Source organism: Hyaena hyaena, unplaced genomic scaffold, assembly GCF_003009895.1.
Source record: "Hyaena hyaena isolate Hyena2069 unplaced genomic scaffold, ASM300989v1 scaffold_300, whole genome shotgun sequence".
In the NCBI taxonomy this organism is placed as follows: domain Eukaryota; kingdom Metazoa; phylum Chordata; class Mammalia; order Carnivora; family Hyaenidae; genus Hyaena; species Hyaena hyaena.
The window spans coordinates 1,655,996-1,676,351 of NW_024080933.1; the positions used below are offsets into that span (position 1 = coordinate 1,655,996).

The following is a 20,356-nucleotide window of genomic DNA, read 5'->3' on the forward strand; positions in this document are numbered from 1 at the left end:
TCAGACGCCACCTTTACTGTTGGATCGGTGGACTGGAATTTTTAAGCATACCCTGCAGAACCAAGAATACAGGTCTGCTTCTTAAGCAAAGCTCATGTTTTGGCTATTTGCAGCAGGTAGTGAGTCTCCAAGGGGAGAGGGGGCAGGAGGGGATGAAGAGAGAGAGGAGAAAGGATGGTGGGAAGCCACCTCTCATATCACCTGCTCTCCGGGACTATCCTGGGTGCCGCCTATTACTGATTTCCTTGATCTCCCTGCGGACCGTTTAAATTAAAGCTCATAACCATTGTGTGGGCATATAATGAAAACAACTGATGCTGCACTGATTAGTCCATTACTCTCAACTGTTAGAAAACATAATGATCTCACAAGGGGCCTTATTCACTGACGTATAGCAAGCGAGCTCTCATTTGACACCTCAAATTAGCAGCCAAAGCAATAACAGCTGGGGTTTTTGTCTCAATATTTGTACCCGACTCTAAAGTGATTTGGCACCGGGTGAGCGTTATTTTTAAACACAGTGCTCTCACCGCCAAGTAACATTTTAAATGGTCTCCAGGTGTCATGTAAAACCTACAGAAATAAATAAAAACAATCAGCTGCCAATTTGAGCCTTTGATGGTACAGATTCCTTAACAAAAGGGCTTGTCTTTGGTTCTTCCTTCATTATATATTCATATTGTGACAAGCAGAAACTCATCTCACTCTACCCAGCAGAGCCCCGGTGTGAAAAGGAAAAAAAGAAAAAAAAGATGCCTCCAAAATAAATGTAAAAAGTGGAAGATCAAAAGAGAAAGATGAATCTTCAAATTGTGCCACTGCTCAGTCAGATGCCTGGTAGTGCAGGCTCCAGTGTTTTAGGTCCCTTAATTCTGAAGAACTCCTTACCCAGTTTTTTGAGATCGTCACAGACACTGCCTAGTGGTGATTCAGATGCATTCAACTGCTTTCCGAATGACCAATTTAATTGTAAAATGTACTTAAAGGACAACATGAATGAGGTGGCCTCTCCCGATCCTGTTTCATCACCCATAAGCTGGGAACCTGGACGATCAATCTTGTCTACTACATTATTTAGAAATCAGGAAGTTGCCAGTGTGCCAAGATGTCTGCAATGGGCTGAGGTTGGAAGAATGTCCTCCGACTTACATAACTGAACAGGTGAGTTTGCAGGCGAGAGGGGGAGACATGGACGATTTCCCCCTCAGCTGCATTTCAGCCTGTAAGAGAGGAAGAATGGGGAGGTCTTGAATGCCCACTGATGTGTGCACAATGAGAGGGCAGAGGACATGCGAGTTTTGTGCCCTGTTGTACAGGCAGGGCCCAGCTCAGTGTCTGGCACACAGGACAACTCAATAAATATTTACTGCATGGATGGATGAGTTTTAGAATGTGAAGGGTCATGCTTTTGGCATCTTTTCATAAAAATAAATTTCCGCTCTGAACAGTCGCCTGGGCTGATCCAGGAGTACAAACTCAATTGCTTGTAGGAGCCAGGCTTTTACATCTGAATAAGTGGGTTGTGTGGGTTCCATATCAATCCCACCTCTGCCACATGGCATGGTCACTTCTTGTTTCAAAGGCTTGTAGCTATGCTGGAATGTGGGTGCAAGCACTGCAGCTTATTCCTTTTTTTTTTTAAGAGGAAACCAGACATCTAGGGTTTTCATATGAAGTCTGGTTTATTAACATTGGTGATTAAATTATCTTAGGTAACAAAACTCACAAATGAGACATACCTCAGATTTGGATTACAGATGCCAGTTTTTAGTCTCGAAACCAAAAAGATCACTTTAACAATCTGAATCAAACACACACACACACACACCTAACACATACATATCACATATATCAAATATATAATATACATATACATATATGTGTGTGTATATACGTGTATATATGTGTGTGTGTATATATATGTGTATATATGTGTGTGTATATATATATTTATATATATATATATAAAATCAAAGTATTTGGGAGTGCTTGGATGGCTCAGTCGGTTAAGCGTCTAACTCTTGACTTTGGCTCAGGTCATGATCTCACGGTTCATGGGCTCATCGAGCCCTGTACTGGGCTCTGCACTGATTATCTCTCTCCCTCCCTCTCTCTCTGCCCCTTCCCCTGTTTATACTCAGGCTTCTCTCTCTCTTTCTTAAAATAAATAAAAAGTTAAAAAAATTAAAGCATTTTAATAGTGAAATGTGGTTAACGCCTTCCTTCTACACTGCATCTCCAAGAGGGTAGCCACGGGGAACCTACAATTGAAATGGACTATCTTAATTGATAGAAAATTATTCAAGGTTCCCTCTTCCCACCCCACTATCATTACCTTGAGACAAAGAGCCCTGAGGAAGTTTCTGTTTCTAAGGCTAAGGCTGTGTCCCAGCAGGAAGGTGTGCCCTTGCCAGCTTCCCACACACCACATGCATCAGTCCTGTGGCTAAACCTATAGGGTGTTTCTTGTGAACAGTTCAGAACCAAGCTACAGTGTGCAGGAGGCTCTGTTTCTCAGCAGAGATGCTGGCGAAGTCCGGGTTTACCCTCTGATGTTTGTAAGGGAGGGGGGCTCTCTCAGGGAGCTAGACACAGTTTACTTGGGCTATTTGGGCTTCAAAGAGGGGCAGGGACCCCTGTTGCTCACTGGCTGGACTTCTGGTCACCATTGATAGCCAGGATCAATGATGTAGAATTCAATCTCTTCCCAGATTGCCTTCCTAATAGACAGAAACCTGTTGGACACTGGGGTGGTCATCACCCAATCAGTGGATGCAGGACTAGAAGGCCCTAGAAAGGGAGGGCATTTGTCCCCATACTGAACATATACTGTTCTCTCTGGGAAAATGCTAGAGATTAAGAGATAATGGGCTGGAAAGAACATAGAGGTTGGCTTCACTATTCTTTGTTTCCCTTTTGCTAATACAGGGGAAAAGTAGGTGGTAATACAGAGCACCAGACAAAGAGCCAATAGACCTGTTTTCTGGCTTGGTTCTCCTATGAAAAATTTCCATGGCTATGTATAAGTCACTCAGCCTTCTGAGGAGTTTCTTTCTTTTAAAATAAAGTGTAGGACTCGTTGACCTCCAGGGTCTTTCCAAGCTACAGTTCCACTCTCCGATTCCCACTGGACTGGTGCTGGCTCTAAAATGGCAATTTGGAAAGGGAACTGTTTTCCAGACAGCAGTGGAAGGAGTTGTGGATATCCAGATTTGTATAAAGATAGGACATCTGGCCCAACTCTGAAAGTCACAATTAACCCCCACTGCATTTGAAAAGTTCTACAGGGTCGGCTCTTTTTCTCTTTATGAAAATAAAGCTTCAGCCTCTGTCGGGTTAATGGGCTGGCTTCCTTAACTAGCTGCCACATAATCTAGCTTATGTATGGAGAAGGGACGGGTCCAGACATGGGAGTGATTTTCCTACCCAGTTGACTTCGTGGAAGTGATTTGCAAGCCTGAAAGAAGTGAATAATTGGAATCAGGAAACTAATTTTCACAGAGAGAGGTTTCTGCTTTGAGGGGGGAGACAGTTTTAATAATCATACTCCTGGGTTTCAATGAAAACGGGTATTTTGCAGGTACAAGATCCAAATGGTTAAATTCAGATAGAGAAAGGACAGAGTGGAGGGTGAGGGGAGTGGCAGAGATCTTAAAGTATTTAGCCTCAGAAAATTATCTGTTTAAATGTGCTTCTTAGTGAATGTGAAACAGCTCTAGTGGTTTGGAACAAAGCAAATAGGAAAGCAGGCCCAGTGGGAGCTATGGAGATTTGTAGAGGGCAATCCCTGTCCAAAAGGGGTATTCGTCACTCAGCTCTACACCTGCGCTGTCCAATAAAGTAGCCATGAGCTAAAGTTGGTGATTACAATTTAAATCAGTTAGAATTAAATGAAAGTTCTGTTCCTCAGTTGTACTAGCCATATTTCAAGTGCTCAAGAGTCACAATGTGGTTAGTGGCTGTCATGCGGGATAACACACATAAGCAGCATTTCCTTTATCACGCAAAGTCCTGTTGGACAGTGCAGCCCCAGACAATCAGAGACACATGCATGGCCAGGGTTGCCACAGCCTCCAGATATTTTGGAGAAGTTGAATTTAGAAACTTATAAATAAAATTACCTGAGTTTCACACGTGACAACTAATTCTAATTTTTTGAAACACCATAAAGACTAAAACAATTTAAAACATCAAATTCCATAGCTGAAGTTTTCAATCAACTATTAATCAGTAGCGGGGGTCCTCTGGTTTAATTATAAGTCAAAGGGGAATGGGCACTCTAGTGCTTCTGTGAGTCCAAAGAATCCAAATATGACATTGGAGAAACGGAATCAGATTCCTTCCACCCTTCCTCCTCCTCATCCCTTCTTCTGAGGGTTTCTGCATATAGGAAATGGAAGCTCAGAGAAAGGTAGGGATGATGTTCTGCTTCTCCCTGGCACTGCATCTCCATGTTTTCCCCATGCCATCCTCCCCTCCATAAAGCCAACTAACAGGAAGGGGTGAAGGGGTCAATTTCCTGCTTGAGTTCCTAGGACTTGGCTTTTAGGACACAGTTCTACAGAGTAATGGACTCTTGGCCATACATGAGCCAAACCATCTAACATTCTGCATCCTGGATGGGAGTGGCAGCTCCAGCAAGGGGCAGGTCCGGCTCTTCAAGGCACCATGGTTCTCAGCCTGGAGACCCTCGAGAGCCACGAGATGAGAGCTGAACAAAGGGCAAGATACTCACTGAATGCACTCACATACTGGTCACCAAAGTGAATCCTGGCCGCTGGGGGATAGAAATAGCGCAGAGGCTGACCATCGGCATAGAAGCACATTTGCAAATCAGTGTAGAAGCTGCATTTTTGGAGTGAACTGACCCCACTGGCCTCTTCATCTTGCCCCAGAGAGAAAACTCTGTTATCTTCCCCCCCACCCAAAGATGCAGAGTTATTTTCCAGTTTGTTTTAGATGGGATAAAGAAAACCAAAAGGCTGCTCTCAAACCTAGTTTGTCAAGACAGAATTTTAGCCCAGAGACCTGGTGGCTGGAGTCTGTGGCTCCCACGAACATCAAGACTTCCATCACCTGATTCCACCCAAGTGGTACTCATAGGAGAAGCTGATCATGGGAGTCCTATCAATTCACAGATCCTCTGCACTCAAGAACAAACAGTTCAATGACCTTCACCACATCCTCTTAACCCAGGAATGTACACCAATGCATTTTCTTTTCAGAGTCTAAACTAGCCTTTAATTAACAGGAACATGAAATCAAATGGAAACCACTAGAATATGTTCCCTTACTCCAATTCTAGCTACTTGAATTATTCAAGGTCCACTTATTTAAATGGAAAAAATTATCCTGTATTTCAGAGAAAATGTCACTTTTTCCTTAAGTTTTCTTAAAACCAAGCTAGTCATTTTAAGAACATGACTATAAGCCTTGAGTTTGGGTGACTACAAAGGAAGAGGGGTGTGCTGTGTGGCCCACATGAGCATTTACAGAAAACCCAGTTCCTTTCCTAGTATTCTGGGAGCTGAATGGAAGTTACTGGTGCCTTCCACAAAGTGCAATTTTAATTCTGATTGCCTGAACAAATCACAATTTGTAGCATAGTACCAAAAAAATCATATTCTGGAGATATTTTAAGACTTTCATTAGGCAATGACATTTCTATATTCAAAGCTATGTCATGACTAAATATCCTGATTCCAAATTCAGTTGAAATAAATGTTTCCAGCTCCCAGAGAAACCCAGGTGAAACATTTTATAAATAAACGAAAATGAGTCTTGTCTGTTAGAAAACACCAATTTTCACTATGGGTCTAATTTTTTCATTGGTAATAAAAAAAAAATCTCCATTTAGCTGGAGAAAAAAAAAACCAAAGGCGCTGTTTCAGTAAAATACTACATTGTTCAATATTTAAAATAATTCTGGGACAATCACAACCTTAGTTCTGAGCAGGATTGAGACATAACATAGACATTATAGAGTGGAGTAGGTTTCAATTCAGTTAGTTAATTTTAACTCAGTTTGGGTTCTCTATCTTTAAATGACTACCTACTATGTTCCAGGATTGTGTGAAGTTCTGGAGATAAGGCAATGAGACAGTGTAGTTAGGTGTATCCTTCAGCTTTGACTGTGACGAGCATCCAGTTGGGTGTGTGCTATTTGCTAGACACACACCTATGGTATCTCCTTTAATCCACATAGTAGCCTAAGGGGTTGGTATTACTGCTACTATATTTCAGTGAGGAAAGGAACCCCAAACCACCCCATTTGGTGAAGCTGGACTGGCGGCCAGTCCTGTGGGAAGACTCTAACATCCCCAAAGTCAAATGTGGCCTTGTGCCTCCAGGTCTGGGGCAGTTTGTAGAACTGGATGTAAGTCTGATTAAGCTGAGGTCATAGGTTTAGATCTGAGTGCGCTGTGGGCCAACTTTTCAAAAGGAAAAACTATCAGTCCTGAATCACTGTGGGCATTTACGATAGTCTGTCATCTTACTAATGCATATAATAAGTTTCTCTGGTACATGCGCTGCAGAATGTATCATTTAATTTTTATTTTTTGTAGCAGAGCAGTGAAGTGCAGGGGCTGGGTATTTGCTACTTGAAGAGCAGTCCCTGTATACTTGCCAGTGTCACTTTGGGCAAGCCATTCAGTTTCTCTAAGCCTCAGTTTCCTCAAGAGAAAAATGATTAGGAGATTCTCATTTGTAAGGTAGAGGTGAGGATTTACATAAAATGCTGCATCCTAATATCATAGTACCCGCAAAATAGTGGACACTAAGAACTAGAGGCCATAATAGTTATTATAATATCTATAGTGACTACACTATTGTTATAATATCATTGTATTATATATTATTAATTATTATTTGTTAATCAGAGCACCTAGTTCTACATTCAGAGGAAGCTCAGTTGAAGTGGAAGATAGACTTCCACTTATATAAAGCTCTGAGTTTTCTGCACTGGGCTGACAGCATCTATGAATGTCCTTATACCCAATGCCCAGCACCCTTCAGCCAGGACAACAACCCCATGCTAGAGAAGTGAGTGCTCCCTGACATGGGTCTCAGGATTATTGTCAATTTCTTGTCACTGTCTTCTTATACCAGCAAAGGACTTTCTTCTTCTATGTCTACAAGTGGGGCTTGGGGTCAAGCCCTGTCATACCTGTCCAGATGTGGCTGAATTAAAACTACCCTAAATGTCTGGTCACTTTCCACACACCAGTGCTTTCAGTCTTGAATCTCTCTAAATGTGCGCTACAAAGGAGCTCAGGACATGGGACGATGAAGGGGTCCAGGGAGATGAAACTGGGTGCGGGGATGTTTATCTCTTTTTTCTTATCAATTGCATAAATCCAATGACCACTGCTTTAAAGTCAAAGGGAATTTGGAGGCTAGTGCAACTCTTGAGAAGAACTTCCCAGATGATGGGGAATGAGAGATTCCTGCTTGCTTCTGTGGTGTCCCCACTCGGTTTGGGAGTTCTGGACTCCACATCACTTAGCTCTGCTTGTACATGTCCACTCAACAATTCTGGTAAGCTCTGGCCCGTAGAGTTTCATCCGCCAGAGACTCTGCTCTTCTAAAGCTTTACTGTCTGGTATTTAGCACCATGCTGGCACACAGTGTGTCCTTGCGTCTTAGATGGATTAAGGCAGGGGCCACCTGGGCTGGCGGGGAACTGACATGAATGGAGGTCAGTGGGAAAGTGGAGTCTACACATCCCATCTAAGGAGGGAATGTGCCCTTTAGCTACAACTGATTGTCACACTGGCAGCACGGGGTTGCCAATGCTTCTGGCTCGCCAGAAATCTAAAGCTAGGAATCTGTACTTTTATGCAGAATTTTGTAATTTGAAAATACAAAAATGCTAATTTCAATGAAAACTACTCAACAGGATTTTAAAAAACTCATCTGTGTCTGCAATATAGTCTGTGATCTATCTAGTTTGCAACCTCTGGTTTTATGAGAGCTGAAAGCAGGGTCATTCCCTGATCCTGTTATGTACTAAAGTTTCCCTCCTGCCCCCAATCTCTTAAATAATACCAAACACTTAATAATGGTTTTGAGAGGACAGCTGTGCTTAGGATCCTTGATCTTACTGAGGACTTTTTTTCTGAATACCCTAGTTGCATGGAGGTGCCCAATGTGGCAAAGGGATCAAAGGTCTGCAGACCCAGGTTGTTGACCCTTTGCTGCCACCAACTTGCTCTTTTCCCATGGCAAATCTCCTACCCAGAGCCTGAACAACGGTGAGGGAAGTGGGGTGTCCAGGAACAAAACGTTATGCGGCCTGGGCCTCGCTCTCCTCTGCTCTCAATCTTTCTGTGCCTTATCTCAAATAAAAGGTCATTCTGGAGACAACTAGGGTCCTTCCAGGCCCAGCCTATAATAATGTCACTGAGTTTCCAAAATTGATAAGTGACATAAATGGAGCGAGACCTTCCAAACAGCACACACCGGTTATCTGCAGATGTGTTGGACCTGCGTTCAATTTAGCTGGTACCGGGGATTTATCAAGGGTAAGCTACTCACTGGGATATACGAGCACTTTTGGGCTATGCTCCTGACATCTTCAGTTAGGCATTTCTGCAGTGTATCTACTAAACTTCCGATTTGCTGCATGTAGTCAGGAGATAATGTCTGAAAATCTTTTTTCCTCTCCCACAGTCCTATTGAAAAAAGTTAATTATTTTATTAACCAGGTTTTCTCATTTTTGTTTCATTTGTCCATGTGCTTAATTTTTTTTCATTAAACAATTTTCTGACCCAGGATGGCATGTTGGGCAGGGAGGTGCCTGGTATTACTGACGAAACGCCTGGCTGTCCTAAACCTGGCTGGCAAGGAAACCCGTGGCTCAGAGCACCGCAACAAATGATTCCTGACCACACAGGGTCAGAAATGCAGTCTTGGCATATTTGATTGTAGTATAAGAACAACTTGGAGGAAACCGACTACGTGGATCGCCAAATGTATAGAACAGGTGAAAATGAAAGGCCAATGATTTGGGTAGCAGAAGGGCATCTGAGTTCTAGAAACTCCCAGTTAAGAACCTTAAGGCCACACAGAAAGCTGCGGCTGTATCGTGGGAATGTCTGAAGAATGGAACCCTCAAACCACTAAGTGTCAAAGTCAACTGGTGGTGTCCAGAAGTGAGAATAAGTTGTCTCTGGGACCAGAATGTGAGTCAGTGAAAAAGCAGGATTATTTTCTTTCCCTAGCAAGTCTGATTTATCTTCAACTTTGTGGGGACCCATTTACTGGATAAAAGAAACGACAATTTTGGGGCGCCTGGGTGGCTTAGTCGGTTAAGCGTCAGACTTTCACTTAGGTCATGATCTCGCGGTTCGTGGGTTCGAGCCCCGAGTCGGGCTCTGTGCTGACTGCCAGCTCAGAGCCTGGAGCCTGTTTCAGTCTGACTCCCTCTCTCTCTGACCCTCCCCTGATCACGCTGTCTCTCTCTCTCTCTCTCCTAGAAATAAATAAAACATTAAAAAAAAAAAAGAAAGAAACGACAATTTCACAGGCATGTGGGGGGCTCCAGCACTCTCCTTGGCAGGAGTGTGGGTCACTGATAGCTCACCTATCCTGGCTCTTGGGGCCAGTTCACACCACTGTGTGCCCCACACTGCCCATGCTTCAGGAACCCAACACCACGAGGGCCTTAGCCACTCAGATCAGGAAAGCAGCTTGGTAGAAGAGTTAATCATACAGTCTCTGCTGTTTACTAGTTAAGCAGGTACTTGGCTTCTCTGAGATGGGTCCTTTGCAGAAGGAGGGAGATGGCAATGGCAGCTTCATGGAGGGTTGTGAGGATGCAGAGAGAGAAGGTATGTAAAAGCACAACTGGGCACGGATAACTGCACAACTAACGCTACAAAGGCAGTATCTTGTGCGCCATGATTCTTCTCCTTTGGTGGCACTGGGGCCTTGAGAAATTTCACGCATGCTATGCTTTTTCCCCTAGCCCTTTTGCTGGTTACCTGTAAAGGGGAGGGGGGTGGTGGCTCTTTTTCTTTGTTCACCATATTCTGTGCTAGACCTCCCTCACTGGGTGTGAGCCAAAAATGAGGATCAAGCAAGCAGGTGTCACAGTCTTTTCCAGCCTTGTGCCCATTCCTCTCTCCTTACCGCCAGTGTTTCTCCCAGGCTCACCTCCTAAGTTCCCATTCAGTGTATCCTGTGAGACCAACCCCAGCCTAGATGGGAAGAAGTTTTACAGTATTTCCATTTACAGAATGGATGGAATAAGGGGGGGGGGTGTCCCATGTGAAATATTTCTACTAGTTGACATCCACAAACTTTCCTTAAGTTAATTTTGAGAGAGCTTTCCATGGGGTAATCATGGGCCTTTCCTTGTTTTTGCCTAATGTCAGAGAGAAAACACACCTGAAGTACTATATTTTGTCTTCTTAATTTGCAGACTTTTTAAAGCTTTTAATACTTAAAGATGACCTTTCTGGGGATAGGGTGATTTGAACCTCTCTCTCTCAAAAACTTATTAAGTTAATATATGATGATTACACTTAGTTACTATTTATTCTTTCATTGGCAAAGTTCTTTATGATGGCTACATTGTGATTACGGAGAAGTATTATAAAATGTCAATGTGCAGATGAGATTTGGAAGGTCTGGGGGTGGGGAGGGGAGATGCTTTAAATGGAGATGTCAGCTCCAGCCAATTTCAGAATGGTTCACCATTAAGATAGATGGTTCCAAAGCCATGTGCCTCTGTTGGAAATTAAAAACCCATGGAATAAATGATTATGATTAATTTTAAGTACTTAGCCATGTGAAGCCAAATGAGAGCGTCTTTAAAACAAAGCTATTGATCTGGCTTTGTTTGGAATCGAGGGGATAAACTAATCAGATCCTATGGGCTCTTTGCAATAATAGGGAGAACTACTTTTTTTCCCCCCACCAGAGGCTTTTAAGCTTCAACTTTGAGAAACCTGGTGTACCAATGTGCTATAATATACCAGTATTTTAAAAATAGCAAAGCACTGGCATAGAGAGGAACAGTCCGGTTCTGTCCCAGACAGGGACAGATGGGGGTGCGGGCATGATGGAGAATTAGGGGGTAGATAGGATAGCACTCAGTACAGAATCTGTCTCTTTTTAAAGTCGAGGAAACAGACTCAGACAGGCTGAGCAGCTTGGCCAGAGTCCCACTGCACCCAGGACCCCATGTGCCCAGGTGCAAATGACTGTCCAGCCCCATTCTCTCCCCCAGACAGCTCTCCCAGGGAGACGTGGCATCACCACTCCTAGTGCAGAGAACTAACATGCGGGCTGTCAGGTCGTCACAGCTGTTTCGTGGCAGCTGGTGATTTCCATTTCCTGGTCTCTTCCCAAGGAATTTTCTCATCCTTCCCAAGAAAAGGATGACACGCTCCTAGCAGCCCTTGCCCAAAATGCTTTTTTGGCAGGCTGGGAAAACTGCGCCTACCCTTCTCAGCCCCAGCCTCCTGATGAGAGAAGTCCTAGGTCACTGAATTGGGCTGGCACCCTCTCCCTAGCAGACCCGCATTTGTTGCCGGTTCCGGGGTCAGAGTTTGGGTGAGAAGCCATCATCCATCTTAGGACTGACAACCTGACCTCCCTGGCTGTGGGTCCTGCCGTTTCTGTCCCGGGAATTCGCGGCTTTCATCAGATTTCCGGCACCTTGCAGCATCAGCATCCCCTCTGATTTCCCGTGATTCCTCTTGGAATCACCTTCTTCTCACACAACGTGGAGAGGCTTTCTCCAACCCGTGCCTACTATCTGTGGGGGCCAAGTGGAAAGGAAGGTGGAAGGAGGATCTTCTTTCACATATAAAGAGACGTTTTTTACATATTCATTCATTTGTTTGACATTTATTCATTCTTCTGGAAGTCAGAGATACGTTACCTGGTGACTATGTATTTTTTGATTTTCAGGGGGATGCTCAACAAATTCTACTCTATAATTCACTGGACAGAACTGTACCATCAGAATTATTTTTAGAATCAAGCAATGACAGAGCTTGGAAAAGGGAAGTCACCCGCAGGATACAGCAACAAACCCTCCATTTTCCAAACGGGAAAACTGAGATCCCAAGTGCAGAAGGGACTTGTCCAAGGTCACACAGCTAATTAGGGGCTGAGTTGGGACTGAACCACATGTCCCCCAACACAAGTTCTACTAGGCTTTATTGCCTTCCTTTCCATTTTTTTCCGAATCCGGGACAGTTAGAAGTGTCACTCTGGGTGACAACAATCAATATGTTTTCTTACACAATTCAACTTTAGTTTGAATGACCCCAGAATGATTCCTAGCTGAGTCCCACCCTCCCCCTGACTCCTCTGAAATCAAGTTAGACCCATATGAAAATCTGGAGCACAGAAAGGCAGCTACACATTTTTTTCCTCAAGACAAGCTATATAGGGTGAGATTCCACCTCCTCTCATCTTGCCCTCACCCTACCACTTTAAGGTTACTGCTTAAAGTTTGGATTTAAACCTAAGAGGAGATCCCAGGAGCAACGCCCATGACCAGACTTCACTGGGCTGTTTGGCATCACCCCCAGCCCTGTGCCAAGGTCCCTTTGTGATTCTGGGTGATTCTTACTGACCCCTTGGTCTTACCCCCTCACTTATCCCCCAGACCTGTAACCTGTCTCTTCCCATGCCCACACTCAAACACACTCTCCCTGAACGCTCTGGCAGGCGCCGGGGGGGCTATTCCAGCCCATCTGTTCCACCCAGCAACAAATACCGCAGGAGCACCGGGGGAGAAAGGACTCAATTGAGACTTAATTAGCAGGAACCCCAGTTCGTGGGAGGTGAGAAATCACACTTTGCTGCCTACAAACACTTTGGCCAAGGTGAGCCAGGGGGATCTCCTGGTTCCCAATTTTAATAGCACTGCAGCAGAAGACACAGAAATGCATCCACACAGACCCCCCTGCACATACACTCCCCCTCTCTCCTCCTCACACGGACACGCACACGCACACGCACACAAGGCAGCGGTCGCAAAATCAACTCACAGGATCTCCAAATCGCGCAGCGCTCGGAAGGCTCCATCTTCAATGCAGCTGATGTGGTTGTTGTCCAGTTGCCTGTGGAAAAGCAAGGGGAGGGCATGAAGGCTGAGTGGAGGCAGCGCCGAGGAGCTGGGCGGCCCGGGCCGGGCGTCCCGGCCACCCTAGCGCCTGTCCCTCCACCCCTGGCGGGCTCTGCTCGTCCCCGCCAGGAGCTCGCGCAGAGCCAGCTTGTCTGCCACGCTGCTCCGTCTCTGCTCTCTGACTGTCTGAGAGAACTACACAGACGAGCGCACCAAAGGCTGTCAGGTCTCAGTAAATATTAATTGCGCTTTTTTTTTTTTTTTTTTTTTTTTTAGGCAGAAGGGAGTAATTTCATTACATTAGGGCATCCAATCCATTACGAGCTCTTACCGTCATGTCACTGAAACAATTTCATTAAGCTAAAGGCCTGTAAATCATTGGAGGTCACTGCTCTGCCCTCCGCGACCTCCCAGAATGCTTTTTTCCCTCTCTCCCTCTCCCTCGTCTCCCTTTACTGGAAGTTGCAGTCTTCTGCTCTGACACAGTGCTAAATCTCAAGGCTTTATCTGCCCAAGAGCAGCGAGGGTGCATGGGGAATATACCAATTCCAAATTAGACTCAACTAATCTAATTTTATAGTCTTTTTATTATTCTAAGCACCAAATGTCTGTGGTGGTTTGATGCCTCCGTGCTTTGTTATGGGGCCCATCTGGTAGGTCATTCTATTGAAGCATTTTCTGACTAAATACAGATTCCCTCAAACTGCACCAACCACCATCAACATTAAAGAAATCCATTGATGGAAGCATTCCTGATGGGGGAAAAAAAAGGAATATTGTTATTGCCTAAAAGATGTACCACTTACATTTAAATTGGGGAGAATTAAATGCACCTATTTCAGGGCTCCTTTTTTTTTTTTTTTTTCAAATTTCCCTTTCCATCTTATGAGCATGAAAATAATGTCTTTTAAAAGGATGGCTTGACTAATATACATTCTAGTTGGGGATTGAGGTATTTTAGTTGAAGGATAACAAATATATACCATTATCTCTAAATCAAAATAGATCTGATGTGTAAGTCACCACCGCGTTTGAACTCAAATATCATGTTATATATCAGTAATTTGTTTGCTAAAATAAAAGATGGGACACAGAAAATGTGTATTAGCACCAGACTGTCTATTGTATTTTGTGTGCAGAACACACCACTGTCTTTGGGGGGAATGGCCGAAAGAAGTATGGCTGTACTGAGAAACTCCCTTAGAGACTTTTTTTCTTTTGTCTCAGAAGAAATCAGCCCCTCTTAGATGGAGGGATTTCCTGACGCTGGGATTTTCATTTGTAACTTGTACTAATCTATCCCAACAACTCTGTGCAAAAGATGTGTCGATGATACATTAGGTAACCCTCACGGAGGGTTTTATATCCTGCGGCAGGAAGGCGGAATTAAAATTAAAATACTATGATCATCGAACAACCAGATAGATATAGAATTCTGTAAGTGCACATGAATGAAACACGTACAATTAGACTGATGTCATGTGTCACAATAGATGGGCTCTATCACGACTTCACAGGGAACAGAGTCATCCCAATAAATGCTCATGATATAAGATTTAGACATTTAGGACTTAAAAACAAATAGGAAATGGGTATCTCAAGCAGCAGAGGTACTCTTTAGGTCGGCAACCTCTGCATTGACTGTTCAAAGTTCTCGCTGATGCCCACTCATGTGAAATCTCAGCATTCTTGCTACCCGGAATTCTTCCGGAGTCTCTCCTAACATGAGTTTGCTGGATGTCCTTTCCAAAGATTTCCCGTAAGTACTGAGGCCACTGATTCCCTGAAAAGGTTCTGTTAAGGCAGGCTAGTACTGCTACCCAGTTTCTAGATTTATCATCAGTTTAAGGGCTAATGAATCAACAACCCCTGCCCCACACCAAGGCCACCAAACCTTACCAAGCAGAAATAGAGTGGAGTTGGCTTTTGGCTCCAAGAAATTGTTCAATAAATATGCTGAATTCGGCAAAAATGGCCGCATCCTCCTAAGTAGAAAAGTATCTAAATCATCACATTGAGAAGTCTGGGGGAGTGTGTAGAGATGGCAGTTTGTTGTGCATCTATCTGCTTTGGGGCAGACATTTCAGAGAGAGGTCCTTGCTTTTAGAATGTTACTTATTTGCTGGATCTGTGAGGTGTTTTCTATTCCTTTTCTTTTTGAACACCAGAAACCAAACAGGATACTCTTAAGTGTACAGAATGTTATATGGAAAGAATGCAATCTGCAGGGGAGAAGAGAAACTCCTAGAAAAAAGGGAGGAGTGCCTGGGCAGCTCTGTCAGTTAAGTGTCCGGCTCTCGGTTTCAGCTCAGGTCATGATCTCATGGTTCGGGAGTTTGAGCCCCACGTCAGGCTCAGTGCTGCTGGTGCGGAGCCTGCTTGAGATTCTCTCTCTCCCTCTCTCTCTCTGCCCCTCCCCTGCTCTCTCTCCCTCTCTCTCTCAAAATAATAAATAAAGAACTTAAAAAATATAAAAGAATGGAAAGAATGACGTGGTGGAAAGAGATTAGAAAGAGTGGGGGAAAGGACATGGGCAAAAGACAAAAAACAAAGCCCACTAGTCAACGTCCCATAGGAGCCGGGCCACCAGAGGTGCTGGTGTTGTGAGGACAGAGTCTTAGGGAGGGGCTTGGTCGATGTAAGGCTGAAAGCAGAGAGGTGTCACACATGATCAGTTCCATGATGTTTAAACAGGTTCAGTGGGTGGCACAAGTTGACACCTAGTCGTTTATTAGTAATGGGGAAAACTGAGCTTCAATGTAAGAAGCATCTCTGTGGGTGTATTTTTATAGACTGGTTTAGAATGTATGAAATGTTATCAAAATTTCAAATATTTATGCAGAAGTGTGCTCTTCTGGAAAACATTTATTATAACCAAGATTGTGTCCTTTCACTCTACCCACAGATAAACAGTCTTCCAGCCTCAGTGGTCCCCATCCGTGTCCTTCATTAGGGAAGTCTATGGGGGTATAAGGCCTAGGAGGGTCGCATCAAGCAAACAAAAACCTGAGAATTACTTCACTGTCCAGCTATTAATATCTTTATGGCACTGAGTAACAGAATGTTCCTAAAAAGTCGTTAATTGCCTGCAATCAATCCTGGTATTTCATGCAAATAAGTGAGGCCCCTAAAGCAAAGTAAATACACACTTGGTTCAGACAGGGGTTCGTTTTCTTTGAAAGTTACATCTCAGACACACAAAAGCTAGTCCTGAAGCATGGGGTAGGGAACACAGAATAAATGCAAGCCCAGCATTTCTTTGCAGGTGTTAGGAGTGGAGCACAACTAAACACACAGAGAACATTCCAGGGCTAAGGCCAAAGCCTTTGACTTAGCTAGCAGTTTGCTTCTGGGGGCTGACGGAGGCTGCTGAACTGTGTTCTAAGCTCTCAGGTCAAAGGTCCAATTCAAGGCTTTAAAAAGGACTCATTCAAAGATCCTCTCAATAACAAATCAAAAAGCCCACTGCTCACTCCATACTCCATTACTCAGGAGGCATGTACGTGCAAAAGGAACTTTGGAAAGGGGAGCACAGAGAACTCAGTGGTTTTAGGATGCCTGATGGCGCTCTATTTTTCCATGGCAGAAGGAGGTATATTTTTCCCTGCTACTGAATCCATTTTTACCATACAAAATAGCCTGCCCTGGTGCCTAGCACAGTGCCAGGGACTTCCCGGCTGGTCATGCATGGTTGCAGGGTAAGTCCTTGTCCTGAAGGTATAGCAGGGCTGGGTGGGAAGCTCTAAGCCATGAGCTCTGCTGTCCTGGCTGTGGCCCCATGGCCCTATTAACAAGAGGGTAATGATAGAGCATTTCCTCTATGACCACATCGGGAGCTTTCTGCCATACAGACCCTCCCTGGGGAAGATTCTGGGGAGGAGGTTGAAATAACATAAATTTCTCTGGGCCCAGGGTGACGATGAGGAGTAGGAAGGCAGTGGAAGGAGGAAAGTTTGACTGTTTTTCGGAGGTAACTTTCATTGTCATCTACTTTATACAGAAAACTCAATTTGATTTACACTTTCCTGCCTGTGACTAAGCCTGGAAGCCCCAAAACGTTCACGATATTAAATTAACTGCTCTAATTTCCCTGGGCAGCTCAGATTTCAGCAAACAATGTGTGCTAAAATGATACCAGAGTCCATTTAGAAAGGACTCCTCTGACAAGAACTAAGTGCAGACTCCCAGAAAGGAGCTTTCTGACTACTGTATTTTTATACTCTGAGAATATAAACAAGTCAGAAAGGAAAGCCAGTGTGAGTGAGGACCTAAAATAATCTTCCCCAACAGCAAACAGGGAGATAGTGCTTTTGTAAGAATTCCCATTCATAAGCATAACATTATTGCAATTCATCTCCTTCAATCACAATTTTGAGTTTCATAATTGAGGCAAGTATAGAAATATTTTTGCAGTTCAAAACCTTAAAGAAGCAGATCTAAATCCTTTAAAAAGGGTTTTAAAAAACTGATTACAATATTAAGAGCAATGTACCTATGTCCTAACCACCACCACCATCACACAACAAGAACAAAGGCAGAAAGAAAATTTCATGATTTCCCTGATGCATTTGAGTCCCCATGAGGAGGAAATACCTTGAACATAGAAATCTCCAGAGACAGGCTTTAGATATCTGGGGGAAAAGTAGAATTCCCAACTAGTCATCTAGATACAAAGTCTACATACCAAGGCACATCCATCCAGATGTCTCCTTCTCATTCAGAGGTTCTAGGCGACCCCAGCATCTCTGCCCTTGGATGGTTAAACTTAGCCTAAGGGCACTGTTGCTCTGGGCCCCCAATCAAGCTGCAGCGTTTGCTCCAGGACTGCAGTTGCCGTGACCGCAGCCCTCACGTTAAATGGGGGAAGTAGCTAAGGTTCAGTGCTCTTTGGAATTAAACAGTTTGCTAATTTCCAAGCAAAACCATCTCCATAAAATGCACACAGTAAGTGGAAGGACTTCTGCATGAAATTCGCAAGAGAAATTCAAAGCAAGCCCATGATCCCGGAATCCAACAATTAATTAACCCGTAAGAGCAACCGAGTGTTAGTAGATGTTCACACTGTATTAGGTGCCTAGGATACAGAACGAAGTGTAAGACAACCTTTGAAAATATTTGGAAGAAGTGTTACCTGTGGTTTTTCCATCTTGATTATCTTAAAAGGTATAAGGGAATTCTAAAAACTAATTCAAATTTGTTTTTGATGAAAAATATATGTTCCTACACATACATACTGGAAGTGTACTTGAATCATTGCAACTATTAAAAACAAACAAACAAACAAACAAACAACTCGAGGGAATTCCTGCTTTCTTAAAACAAGCCAGAAGACAAAACATGAAGTAGCCCTGACATGGTGTTTCTTTTCTCCCCATTATATTCTGTTTAAGCAGAAAACAAGAAATCCAGTAGTGCTTCAGAAGGTTGTTTTTTTATGACAGTTTAACATTCTAAAAAATCATTGTTGAAGAACAAATTACAGAAGCATTTTCTTTTAAAAAAAAAAGCTCAAGGTTATTTTAACTGGCAAAGGGGAAAAATATGTTCAAAAGAAAAGCATACATTCTATATAACTGAGTACTGGCCACACTTTATAGGCAAATCAAACACTTGATCTAGGCCACAGTCTGCTAATGAATTGTCACTATTTCTCATCATTAAGGAGCTACTGAAATTCCACATTAAAACAACATCTCAAATGAACAAAAAGAGGTGAATCTATTATTTTGCACATTTGGTACACTTGTCCACCAGACCCGAGAACACATGCATATTGATATGTTTACCAATCCATGCATTATTTATGTATCCACAAAGATTCCTGTCTATAGATGACAACTTTATGCCTATTTTTCTTACATAATAATTACATCCAATACCTCCTATTGTATGCATATAAATGCAAATGCATAGTATAAAATAGGTGAAGTGACTGCTGACCTCTGAAATTTAATGTGTCCATCTCCAGTCATATTTACAGATATATTTAGATAATTAAGTCACTGTTAGTATTCCAAAGACTTAAACCAACCACACCCACTGTGTAAAGGACAGAATCCTAGGTTAATTAAGCTCTCTGATCAGAACATCCTGCTTAGAACTTAGTTAAAAATTGAAGCATGAATCTATTTCAACAAGCATCCTTATGCGCACTTTGCCACATGGCTAGCATAATACCTTTTATTAAGTATGTATCATATTGCTGTTCAACACATGCAACTTCTCAGCAGGAGAATAACTGCATCCCCTCCAGTACATACTCCTGAAACCAAGCTCTGCAATAATGCAAACACAGATGATGGATTAGCACCAAAGAGGCACGCCAGACCTTGGAGAATAAAGGGGTGTTTTACACATCACTGGGAAATATCAATAACTCCACTTCTGTGTTTACATAGTTTCCGGTTTGTTGGGGATTTGGCAAATGAATTTGCGCTGAAAAATGCAGGGGGAAAATCCCTGCAAACCAATTTAGCATGAAGGATAGTTGCTAGGGAGAAGCTGAGCTCTCATTTAATTTGGACGAGTATCCATTTGAAACCAATTTCTAGCATTTCTAGATAAATAAAACAACAACAAAAACAACCAACCGACCAAACAAAAGCAGATCAAATGAAAACACCCCGAATTCATGAGGAGGAGAGTTTCATTCACTTCGTGGCCACTTTTAGACCATAGGGGTCAAGGAAGTTTGGTTTTTGTTGCAGACTGTGCTCTCCAATTTTGAGGTTGATCTCAAATTCATCCTTTCTTGTGTCCCTTTTTTGTGATACTGGACCAAAGTGCTTTATATCCAGGATGTCCAGTGTGTCTGGAAATTTCTTGTTTTAGCACTGAAACTTCTGAGACCCATCCTGGGGAACTCATCTGTCCCAGAAAACTGTGGTGGTTGTTCCCCAATTATATTCCTGGGGCTCACTCCACTGGAAACAGATTATTCTCTGCACATCATTTCTTCACCAGTTTCCTGAACCTTAAAAGGCATGTTGATTTACAAACAGCCTTCAATGACATCAACTCGAGGCTCTTCACTGCATCTCCTGTAAAATGGGCTGTCCCTTTACAAACACACTCATACCCACAGCGGGGCTGGTGGGAGCCCTGAAAGTTGCTGAGATGTCCTAGTGTGTATTCTCAACTCTCCTCACTGGGAATTAAAATGCCTTGTAAGAAGCACCCGCGTTTTTCTCGGCCTCCTTTCTGATGTCATGAATACTCAGAGACCAAACAAAAAAGGCTGTCTCCATAGCAATTGGGGCAGGTTT

The 20,356-nt window shown here is 43.3% G+C and overlaps 1 protein-coding gene across 1 annotated transcript in view; it reads right to left on the reverse strand.

Annotated features, from left to right (window-relative positions):
- Positions 1-20,356, reverse strand: part of SLIT3 (slit guidance ligand 3) — a 606,956-nt gene that overhangs the window by 142,698 nt on the left and 443,902 nt on the right. Inside the window, exon 6 of the mRNA XM_039247657.1 lies at positions 13,015-13,086. Within this exon, the coding sequence (XP_039103588.1) occupies positions 13,015-13,086 (72 nt within the window). The remainder of the gene's footprint in view (positions 1-13,014; positions 13,087-20,356) is intronic.